This window comes from Sminthopsis crassicaudata, chromosome 3 (genome assembly GCF_048593235.1).
Source record: "Sminthopsis crassicaudata isolate SCR6 chromosome 3, ASM4859323v1, whole genome shotgun sequence".
Lineage (NCBI taxonomy): Eukaryota > Metazoa > Chordata > Mammalia > Dasyuromorphia > Dasyuridae > Sminthopsis > Sminthopsis crassicaudata.
In genome coordinates this window covers 71,350,076-71,362,783 of record NC_133619.1, presented here as the reverse complement: position 1 = coordinate 71,362,783, position 12,708 = coordinate 71,350,076, and the positions used below count along the sequence as shown (strand labels likewise).

The window sequence follows — 12,708 nt, the reverse complement described above, 5'->3', positions numbered from 1 at the left end:
ATAATTTGAAGTCATCCTATTTTTTTTGCTTTATTTTATGCTACTGCTTTCATTTTTCAACATTCTAATCAAATTTAATTACCTTATCTTCCAAATATATCCTGTACTTTATCACTTCTATGCATTTAATCTTCAATATCCTCTATTCCTAGTGTGTTCTTACTATCCCCTCTTTGCTTCTTGAATTCATCTTTTAAATCTTATAAGAAAAATCTCCTTTTTAAAGGAACATTTCTGATCCTCCATATTTATATATTTTTTTCCTTTAAAAGGCATTACTTGGAAATTTCTAATACATTTCAACACATATGATATTAAAGAGTTATTTGCATATTTGTCATGTCTCCTCCCCCCACCAATAAAACTTTCATCTCCATTAGGATAGGGATACTTTTCTTCTTTAAATTTTGTTTTGTTTTGTTTTTTTTACCATTTCATAGAACAGATCTTTCTATAACTACAAGCTTAATCAATATTTCTTTGAATTGATTATAAATAAGACTTAATGTCATCAGAGGATGAGAAAAATAGAAAGGACTTTTGATTTTCTAGACTGCCATCCTCTTTTAACACAGTCTCACACTTCCCTGGTCCTGGAGAAGAAATAATTTATTGCAATTTTAAGTTTATATAATAAAGAACTTGCTTAACATAATTTCCTAATCTATTTCAATATGAAAACAAAAAACTTCAAATCTTCTTATGCACACACTGAAGTCCATCTAAGTACCAAACTGGTTTTTAAACTAGGTTTCTGTTCAAAGGCAAAGAGTACTATATTGAATTCTGGCATAGGGATACAAAAAAAAAAAAAAAAAAGAAAGAAACTCGTCAATTGAACCAATATTTATTAGTCACTTACTATGTCAAAGTCTCTGTAGATAAAAGTACAAAACAAAACTTTCTCTGCCTGAAAGAAGAAAAAACATATATAGAGATAAGTTATTATAAAGTAATTTGAGAGAAAAAGGCACTTCCAAATTGGTGAAGGAGAAATTGGAGAATTTTTTAAGGAGATAGCACCTGAAATGATCTCTAAAGAAAGTTATGAGGGGAAAGGTCAGAGGGCTTCCTTATCAAGCATGGGCCTGCAAAAGTACAGAGGTGGCTTTGAGATTAGGAATCAGTAAGGATACCAATGTGGGTACATCAGAGAGGATAGAAGAAGAAGTAAAAGGAAAGTAGCTTAGAACTTGACTTGAATAAGATCGTAGAAGAGAATTTTGTATTTTGACCTAGATATAATTTGAGCCATTGGAAATTATTTTTAACAGGAGAATGACCTATGTTTTAGGATCTAATTTTGGCAACCACACGAATAGATGATAAAAATAAAGATAAAAGTAGAGAGACCAATTATAAGATTATTTTAATAGTTAAGGAGTGATAAAAATCTAGAGTAGGAATCATAAAAAGCAAAAGAAGGAAACAAAGGATATTTTCTCCTAATTAATAAGATACCATAATCTCTAGGACTAAGACAGTCAATTTATTTCAATGAAATTGTTGAATAATCAGATATAAAATAATTAAAATACCATAATTTCAAAATGTATAATGACAATAAACATGATGTTATGGAAACATGTGAGTGACATTAGTGACCTCTTATTCATTATGTATTTTGGAACTTCTTTTCCCCTTTTATTGCATGATGACATTCACACTCTTTCTTTAGGAACATGGTCACACATTCTGATATCATTAACCAGATTCGGAAAAAGGGTAGGGAGTAGCTGTTATCCAAGGAATTTTGGTTTTTTCTGTGCAAAACAAGATGGAACTTTAACTGCATGTTCTCACCAACTGAGCTTTAGATCATGGCAAACAATTGCCAGTGAGAATGAGGCCAGTTTTCTTGGAATCAAGTCATTTTTCAAAACTTTTGATTTCATAGGAAAAATACTTAAAACACAATAGAATATGTAATACCATATCATATAATCTACATAATTCAATTCTTATTATGCTACTTGCATAATTAACCTGACTTTAAGTTCAAGTTTTCTATTTGTTAAACACTTTGTTAAGCAGCAGTTACATGTTCCTAAAAGATATAATGGTTCTCCCAATAAATATATGAATAAAGAAAATATGAAAGTTTTCACAAAAAATGCAAGGTTGAAATGTTTAATGTACAGGTGTTTTGATATTGAAAAGTAAAAATTCCTATGAGACATTTAATTCCATGAAACTGATGATAAAATCATTATTGAGCTATTTCTAATAAGCATACCAACCAGTTTATATTAGTTTTTTTTTAAAAATAAGTCTAATTAGGACCCATCAAAGATTAATTTAAGGAATAGTTTAAGCATAAACTTCTACATACTCCATCAAAAATGCCTTTTTTCTAATAACAGAGTTTTGAACTTTAAATTTTCTGGTAAAATTCTGAGTAACTGGCTTGTCACTATGTTGTTTTTTTTTTCAATTTTCTAAATTAACTAGTAACACTGATAAGATATTTTACTGAAGGAAGAAGTGAATAAATAGAAATGAAAATAGTTGGTGTTTCTATATATCTTTCTTAATCCATGGATTATTAACTTTTAAATAAAAAAAAAAAAAAAAAAAAAACTAAACTGGTTAGTACTTCTTATCTAGTGCAATTGGGAAAAGATCTGAGAGACAAAATGGAAACATGGTTGATGTTACCTAGCATGTTGTGGTAATGTGGAATGGCCCGTCCATGGGTAGTAAATGCAGTCATGACTAGAGGGACCGCTACACCTGCAGGCAATTACAGAACAGAAAATATCACTCGCCATTCACAGGGACATGCACACTCATGCACCCTGGCTCACACTTGGAGCATCAGGAGGGAGAAAGGAAGTAAGCACTCCAAATACCTATCCATCAGGCCAATGCAGTCATCGATACTTGAGCCTATGCACCTGCAGCATATCCAGATTTTTTTTTTTTAAAGAAAGGGAAAGAAAAAAAATCAGTTATTTTCAGAAGGATTACAAAAAGCAAAACAAATATCTTACATATCACATTACTAATTGGAATTATTAGATGTTTTCCAAGATCCCATAAATTAAATCAGAGTCAAAATAATTATCTGATAGAAATGCAGTGAAGAAATGAAATGATCTCTCAAGTAGAAAATATGTTCATAGTGAAAGATAATTGGTTGCTGTAAATCTCTTACAAACAAGCAGAGCCTTTTCAAAATCTGAAGATACAATTATTTTGCTCCTTTCATACATATTCCTGAAAATCTGCTAAGTCCATGGCAATGCCATGATTACTCTTCTAGACTTAGTTTCTTTTAAAATTTATTTAAATTCAAGTAAAACATCATTGATCATTTTGTAACTCAATGCTAACCCTTAGTTGATTTGATTAAGAGTGAGCATCTAGAAAGTTAACATTTTGTTGAACTCAGAACAAAATCAAAAAAAGATTTTGTTTTCTATCAGGAACTGCATTTAAGATACATTTAAATCAAAACAGGAAATCATTTTATAAGAAATCATTTACTTTATTGTATTTCAGTTTAATTTAAAAGTTTTCTTTAAAATAGCCCCATTCTTCTTGTGATAGAAAGTGCCATTTACATCCAGAAAGAAAAATGTGGAGGCTGCATATGGATAAAAGCATAGTGTTTTCACCTTTCTGTGTGTTGTTTATTTTTCCTTTCACATGTTTTTCCCACTTTTGATCTGACTTATTTTTTGCACAACTTGACAAATATGAAAATATGTTTAGAAGAAGAACTGAACATATTTAACCTATATTGAATTGCTTTCTGTCTTGGAGAGTGAGGGGGAAAGAGAGGAAAAATTCAGAACACAAGGTTTTGCAAAGATAAATTTTGAAAACTATCTTTCATGAATTTCGGAAAATAAAATACTATGAAAAACAAAAATCTCCATTCTGACAGGTAAATAAAAAACAGATATGTATGGGGAGGGAGGGAAAGAAGGGGATTGTTTAAGTTACCATTATATAAAATTCAATAGTAGTTATTAAACATCCATCCTGCAAACAAATGAATCAAAGGAGATTCAAATACTTAATAATCTCAGGAGGTTTACATCCAAGTCCAATTACTTTTGTGTATCTCATGAACAGGATAAGTAAATGGCATAGAAAGTTCAACCCTATTAGTCAAGCAAACAACAACAAACTTTGTACAAAGTGAATGAATGAACACTTTCTGAAATTTAGATGTAAATTTTATCTTTTGTTTGCCTTATGATTAACCTAATTTTTCTACTTTTAGAAATTCTAGAGTCTTCCAACCTCAATTTACTAGCTCATTTAAGTTAACATAGAGGCATTTTTTTTAAGCTTCCATTCTCTGAAACAAAAAAGCAGTCCAAAATTAGAGCTACTCCAAATGGACATAAAAGTGCTCCCAGAATAAATGTAGATTGTCCATTACTTCAGAAAATTCACAGAAATTAGTGATCTAAAATGAAAATGTATAATACTAGCTAAAACAGTCAATGTCTTTACTTTTAAAATATGAATTTTAACATTTCACTTATTCAGAAGTCCTTTGTCATTAACATTTCCACTAAAGTGAGGCAAGATGAGCATTAATTAGCTTTTTCAGCTCTGGGACATTCACCTGTCATTCAAGTTACAATGATGATGATTTCATATCCTTAAAGAAACATACCTCAATACATTTGAATAAGCATCACAAGTATATCCACACATATCTATTCTTATACAAAATTTTCCTAGAAATAACTGTTTTAACAGACAAGGGTTGTTTTTGGTTTGGGGTTTTGGGGTTCTATTTTGAATTATGTAAACTGAGACGCAGACTCTAAACTCTTTCAAATGAAAACATTACATTTTGAATTTATGCCTTTGATAAACCCAGAAGATATTTAGAAGTGAACTTTGAAGGTGAAGAAATCTGAAAATGAACTTATAGAGACTTTTGGTTCTATCTCTTTGGATTATTTGTTCTTTATATTAAAATATAAACCATTTAAGGTCGTGAGGATAGTGTCTCTCTTATATCTGCATCCTTACTACTTCATATAATACCTAACAATTCAATTCAATAAACATTTATTAACCACCTTCTATATATCAGTCACTGTGCAAATAGTATTTGCTTAATATATGCTATAATGATTAATTTGTATCCTCCAGAGAACTACTGTACATGGTAATAATTTCTTAAATATTTCTGAATTAATGTCATTTAATTTTTTTTAATTGGAATGAAACTGGGATGGAAAATGTATGAAAGATTAGATACTGATAATTTAACTTTTTTATGACAGCTTTTAAAATATTTCCCTGATGTAACAGGCCTTAGTTCATTGCTTAGTTCATATGCAGAAGTAGCTTTCTTGGCATATTTAATTAATTTTTATAATAAAAAAAATCATGGAAAAAACTCCCTAACATTTAATAAGTAGCTGAAAATAAAAAATTTATAAATTTAAAATGATGAAATTGCTAAGTGAAATATTAACATTTAAAAAAATATATTCCAAGTTATATATTTTCAGAAGGAGCTGAAGGAGTTGCATATTATGATTGTATATATACAAACATACATTACATATATATAGTACATATGCATATGCATGTATGCATGCATGTGTTAATGCCTTACTCTAAATTAAATATCATTTAGTACTGTAGTATTTACTGATTTAATACTCTGATATATCCACAAATATGTCAATACTCATTTTCACTATCCCCATTTTACAATTAAGGAAATTGAAGCAAAGAGAGATTTAGTGACTTGCTGAGTTACTCAGCTAAGTCTTTGAGGTAGAATTTACACTCTACATAGTGCTTCCAGCTGCCTCATGGCTGAAGACTACTCTCTTTTGCTATATATAGTGACTATAGTGGAGCAATACTTAGGTTGGTTGGTTCCTTACAGGAGGAGATGTCTCAAGGCCAGGCAATAAGTTTATTTTCATATACTCACATAAATCTTAAATCAATAGAAATCTGATAGCCCCTTAATTTATATCAAGGTATTTTCCACATTTTTTTCTGAGTTAATAGTGCCATTTACTTATTTAATCTAATAAAACTGAATTTTTGTTTTAGGTTTATTTTAAATCAATGTAGAACCCAATGAGGTGAAAACAAGCAATTTATGGTAGCAACTTTTTAATGGTTGCTTTGAATATTTTTCAAATAAAAATTTGAAGTATGTGTGTATGTATAGATATATTTAATCTGATAACAGAAATAAATCATAATTACTAAAACTTTTATATTGGTAAGATATCAATAATATATTAGAATAAAGTGCCATAATTTATTTTTGCTAAACAAATGAATTTTTTTTTAAAAGGAAGAATTCTATTAACATCTGGCATCCCACTTTTTAATTAATAATTGAACTGAAAGACCATATACAGCACAAGAAATAGACACAATAGCATAAAGCAGCCCAGTATCTTATGCCCTGAAAATATTCTGTGTTCCTAACCAAGCTATCAACCTATAGGGAAAGGAATTTAATAGATAATTCACTTTGTGATACTAAAAGATATCTCATTTATACTGAAAAATGATTTTAGAATTATGGAATGCAGTAGATTTCAAAAGAATTTTTGGACAGAAGTATATATTCTAGGTTGGAGGATAGAGTTTATTTCTTAAATATGTTTTCATAAAGCCATTTTCTTTGAGCAATTCTATACTAATAGATTTCTTAATATGTAAAAATATCCTTGATATTTCTTCTGAAATGTCTTCTAGCCAAAAAAAAAAACAAAAAAAATAAACTAATAGATTACCTTATATCTAGGAAAAGTTGTGATAGTCTATAAATAGTAATGTGTAGATTTTTTTCATTAAAACACTTCTATGATTATAATTTATGTTCCTTAAGGTAAATTTTTGATATTAATAATTTCTGATATTTCTCACACACCTCTGATGATTTCAACTTCCTTTGGAATTAATTTCTTAATTTCTTCAAATGGTATCTTATCCCTTAGAGTTCTACTCCATCTTGTTTTGCTCTTCCCATCTGTGTTTTCTTCTATAAGCAATACAGGCTTATGACGTTAGAGTCCAAGTGAGATAATTGATAATACTTGATGATGAAAAGTTATTTTAAGTTATTTAAGACACTGAATATTATCCACAGGGCAATAGAGAGGCATATAATGAGCATTAAAATGATTCAATGAATTGCATACAAGGAGTTATGACATAGAAATAGTGTAAAGGATACTATAAATATGATTTTAAAATCTGGCTATTTACATTGCAAGCATAAGGAATGAATAGTCTAATTCCTCTGTTTATATCCTTGTGATTTCAGGTCAACTCAAGGAATTCATTAGCAAAATGTATATATATACACCATTTTGAACTTATGGGAGGATATTAACAGAGGATAGATAGTGAGCTGGGTTTCAAACTCCATCACTAGAAAACAGAACAATATCAGAACATATTTATATTGATCCATTGGAGTATTGGCAGTATCAGGATGATACATTAAATAACTAAATAAATATATATTACCATATAAATATATATATAAACATGTTCATTCAATGAAAGATCCATTATAATGATATTTATTTACTTGGAGAGGGTTCTTAATTTTCAAGATCTCAAGATTTAAGCTCAAGATAAAATCAAAGCTCTGGAGAGTTTACTAAAATACAAAGCCCTTGACCAAAGCTTGGATGTGAAAGGGCTATCTTGTTGCTCTCTGGAGCCCAGGCTAGATAAATTCAGAGACTCATCAACAGACTGGCTTTACTGATGACAATGCTGATGACAAGGCCATAGAAGGATTATTGACACTGATGAAATAATATATCCTTGAAGAATTTGGATAATAGTATGTACTAATGATAAATTCTTTGCCACTTCTTATTATAGTGTTATTGCTAGCAATAATATTGCAGCCTATTGTGTCTTTCCATTGATCTTTGAGTCAAGCAACAATTTTGATTCTTCTGAGATCAAAGTATTATATGATTCATAGCCCTATATATTCATTATAAATCTTTTTTTAATGTACTTTTTGGAGGAGGAAGGAGCAAAAAGACAGTTTGATATCATTGAAAATTTCCCCAATGTAATACATTTATAAAGAACAAGGTAGGCTACTGGACAGAGCATTAAACATAGAATCAGAAAGGCTGAATTCAAATCTAAAATATTTATTATGCTTCTAATTGAGCCAATCTAATTGAGCAAGTCAGTTCCATAATCTGTAAGATAGAGATGAAGATATTACCTACTTATTAGGCTTATTTTAAGGAACAAAATAAGTATCTCGATCAATATTTATATCCATCATTTACATATACCCATATATACAGATAACATATAATATATATTTTTCTATATATACATATTTGTAAATGAATAAATGTATTGTATACAGATAGATACAGCTATGTCCATCTACATAATCTTTTAGTTAAAGTTTATTATAACTTTTAGCTATTATTATTATTCTTGGGAAATCTTTGTTCCATTTGGACTTTGTACACTACTTCCTTGAAACTGGAAATATACATATCTTCCATGAGACTGGAAATAGGTACTAGATTCCTCACCAGAAAGTTTCAAATGATATGTGACCTTGAGTGCATTTCAGTAAAGTACAAATACCAATAAGAACCATCAAGTTAGAACCATTTCAGAACAGAGCTTAATGATTGTTTGTATGTGTGTATATAATAAATGCATATTTGTCTGTATTCATTCATACATTAATTTAAATAAATTCAAAGGCCACATAGATAAATTAGGGAAGAGGATGAACTTTTTGTTCATGAAACCACCTACTAAGGTATGGAAAGCTGATACCTCAGTTGGTAAAAGGAGTACTTCATCAATGTAGTCACAAATTTTGATACATTTAAATATAAGTATTTCATCTGAGGCACTTATTATGATCATCACATTCAATATAACCTTAATGGAATAAGTACTTTTTAGATTTTATCAGATGATTTTATTTTTTGGGTACCATTAAAAATAAAGGTAGCTATTTTCTTTCTAAAATGTGATGAAAACACTCTTACAATTAACTTAGTTCTTGGATTATTAAACTGTCATTTTTGAGACTTATAAAAGCGATGCTAGTGGCTATAGGGAAAGCTGGTCAAGAAAGCCTTTACTATGAATATCTAAGATTATGTATATCTACACATGTTGTAAACACATTTCAAAGGAAAAATAGTCATTAGTTGTATCACCTAACCAAAGATATTATGATTTTAACCCGGAACTGCCATGTTTTGTACTTTTTAAAATTTGAATTTGAATTTGAAAAACAAACAAACAAAAATGATTCTCTAATGTATGTATTTCATCAAAAACTTTCAAAGAAGAGTGTTGGCCAGTAGTAGAGCAGAAATGAAAACTCCTCAGTCCAAAAATTATATTCTGAGGCTTGATTCACACATCTGAATTCAGTGATCCTAGGCACCTAGGAGGTCTCTAGAAGAAGGGAAAGCCTAAGGCTAAAATGCAAATTAAAAACACATGGGGTTGAAACAATCATTAGAGACTCCATTTGCCCCCCAACATGATGCATTCCAATTCTATGTATCTACAACCTTGAACATCCCACTGTTGAAGATTGGTTCCTTTCTATTTGCTCTTGGTTCCCAGGTGAGCTTTTGGGATTTGTTCTTCTCTGTAATACACCTTCAATCTCCATTCTGGCCAGGATCCAAGATCTTGCAGTTCAGGGAAAAGGATTTCTTTTTCAGAGTTTTCTACTTTTATCTTCACGTCTGTATGTATTTCCCTTTATTGCATAACTGTGATTTAAAGGAGCTGGGAGGAAGACATATCAGCAACAGATCCAGCCTGTGTCTCTGTGATCTCACTTTCATTTCCCTAATGGTCCCATTGTAATTAGATTTGCAAAGGCAGCAAAAGGTCTCATTTTGAATGGCAACAGCTGTTGACATCAACATTATATTGAATAATTTACTGGTTTAATTTTAGCTGCAAAACAATAAAACCCTCTTGTCGATGATTATTTTGACAAGTAAAGTTCCCTCTCCCCTATCCTTTTACCCCTTCATCCCCCCCATCTCTCCTTCACCTCACCCAGACTCTTCCTTCCTTTCCAAAGGTACCAGTTGTTCTTTATGAAATATTTTAACTCAGGTAAAAACACCCTCCAAAACACACAACTAGTACCCAGTTATCACTTTTTAGCTTCCTCTATGAAATATTTCTTTATGATGATTTCAGCCCCCGTGGGTCTCTCTGCTAGCATACATTACACAATGAAGTGACAAAGGTATGTTGGCTGAACTGAACTAGGATGGCAGAGTTTTTAGTACTCCACCTTTTAAGGACTGCCACTGAGGAAAACAGCTTAAGCTGCTGGTGCTCAACCTGTAAAAAATGGTTGAAATACTTCAAAATGGATGCCTTCTTCTCTGGCAGTAAATAGCGTTGGTTGCTTAGTTTCTGCTATATCTCCTTACCAGTTGGTCATTAAACTAGTAAAGAAGATCTTGATGAATTCTCATACTTACATGCCAGAGTTAATGTATCCATAACAGCAGAAGGAGGACTTTGTGTTATATCTTAAGGGGGAAAAGCCTCTCAGTTCTAGAATAAGTTAGTTTTACAAGGAGATAAGGGGAAAGCACTACTGAAAAAATGTCCTATAAGCAGTTATTTTTTCAGTGTGGGTATAATTATCCATTGAGATTCAGCATCATCTTTTAGGGGAGGTGATGGAGCTTCAATGAAGTAAGAGATTTGCAATCAATTCTATTGAAAAAAAAAAAAAACAGAACTAAACAGAACATTTAACTTACAAATACAGGACTCAAGAGAAACATAGATAGGTAAATGGGGAAAATATGTTATTTAAAGGTTAAATTGTTTACATTCCTAGATGGGAAATAGGTGGGTAAAATTATTTCTTCTGATTTTCGTGTTGTGTTTTTTCTTCTTTTTTCCCTTTTCTTTCTTTTTTTTTTTCCTGCTTCCTTATAAGTTGTTTTATAGTCAGGCTTCTCGTTGTCTTTTTTGATCATTGACCCCTACTTGGAGTTCAAGAAAATTTCCTAACCAAAGCTTAGGTATGGCTATTTCTTCAGTCTCTCCAAAAGGGATTAACATGTATCTTCAGGAAGTATATGGGAATCTGATAATCATTGTAAAATAAATTTTATTAACTAAATGAGAAGAGACATACACATCTTTAAACTTAATATATTGCTTAAAAAGAATTCAAGATTATAAGATAATATGAAGTTAAAATGTCTTTAAATAATGTATGTGTCTAGGTCAGTTTTTTTTTTTTTTTTTTAACATTTCTGTTTTCTCAAGTTTCTCTGTTTCATCTGTCATCCCCACTTGTTCTGAAGGAGTTGGCCAAAGCTCTAGATCAAAGGGATAATTCTTCACTGAAAAAAACATTTATGACAAAAAAAGAAAACTGTATCTTTGAATCAAGATTTTAAAAAAATCAACATCAAAAATATTATTGACTCTCAGAACTGGAAAGGAAGTCAAAGGCCCTTGAATTCCTAACCCAGCTGAAGAATATAATCATTTTCACAATATCCTTAGCAAAGTTGAAATTCTCCACTTTTAGCTGGAAAATCTCCCATGATGGGGAACATGAATATATTGGTCCTATTTCAAAGACCAATCAAATTAATCTATGTCATTTTTTCCCATTTTATACTGTCTGTCTCTTTAAGTCACTTAAATTATTAAAAAAAAAAAATTATTGTTAGACTATTATATAATGAAGAACAACTATCAAATTTTTGAATGGTCCAAGTTGTGTTGAAACTAAGTTGGTTATCATGGAATGAAAAAAAAAAAACTGATGTAAAGATAATTCTCTAATTGATTGTTTCACTTCAATGTCTCTCTAAACTCAAAGCATCAGACATGAATCAATATTAGAGCCTAGAGTAAAAACGGTTTCAAAATAAGTAGAAAGCATTTCTTCTGGCCAATTTAAAACATCTAACATTTGACCTTCCACAAAAGTCAAATTTTCTTTTTGAGAAAACTTACCCTTGGGTGCAATTTGGGTGACAGGGGTGACATTCATGGTCCTGGTCAGCATATTTGAATATGAAGCTATTGGCACCCTGTAATCCATCAGGACATTTTTCCACACAGTTTGGACCATCCTTAAAATGAGAACACTTAGTACAGTTATCTGGTCCCTGCAAGTGAGAAGAGAAAGAAAAAATGTATGAGCTTTCTTCTGAAATTAAGAAAGTTGGCGTGCTCAGAATACATTAGGCATTGCCTTCTGGAAGGCATTTCCAAAATAATGAATGTGGATTTAACTATGTAAACTATATAAATTATGTAAAAACAATTAATTGTAATGAAAAACTCACAGTGAATTCTTGGGATACCTTATTGCAAACAGGACCTTTACAGAATAATACAAAAACAAGTTTTGTTTTGGAATATTACAATTGTCTTCTTTTGTCAAAATTTCTTGGATCTACCATCTGAACACAATTTTAGCTTCCCTTCTCATAACTTTAGTTGTTTGGTTCCCAATATTAACTGACTAGAATGGCAAGTCATTGGAATTCAATGGAATAAGAAATAACAGCATTTCCCTTGCACAGTAATTTGACAGTCACATTAGATCACAACAACATCAACATCTGGCAATACCACTTTTGTTCTGAGACCATTTCAATCATCTTCATTACAACTTTGAAATGGGAAGTAAGGACCCTGAAAATAATTGCTAATGTACTCAAATGG

At 30.6% G+C, this 12,708-nt stretch overlaps 1 protein-coding gene across 6 annotated transcripts in view; it reads right to left on the bottom strand.

The window, feature by feature from the left end:
- The window catches only part of ERBB4 (erb-b2 receptor tyrosine kinase 4), a 1,327,834-nt gene that overhangs the window by 315,573 nt on the left and 999,553 nt on the right, over positions 1–12,708 (bottom strand). For 3 of the 6 annotated variants that reach the window (XM_074298793.1, XM_074298795.1, XM_074298797.1), the window contains exons 15-16: positions 11,992–12,146; positions 2,659–2,733 (exon numbers count right to left, since the gene is read on the bottom strand). In XM_074298793.1, the coding sequence (XP_074154894.1) occupies positions 2,659–2,733; positions 11,992–12,146 (230 nt within the window). Of the gene's footprint in view, positions 1–2,658; positions 2,734–2,852; positions 2,898–11,991; positions 12,147–12,708 lie in introns of all 6 variants that reach the window. The other 3 variants (XM_074298794.1, XM_074298799.1, XM_074298798.1) reach the window with 2 other exon arrangements.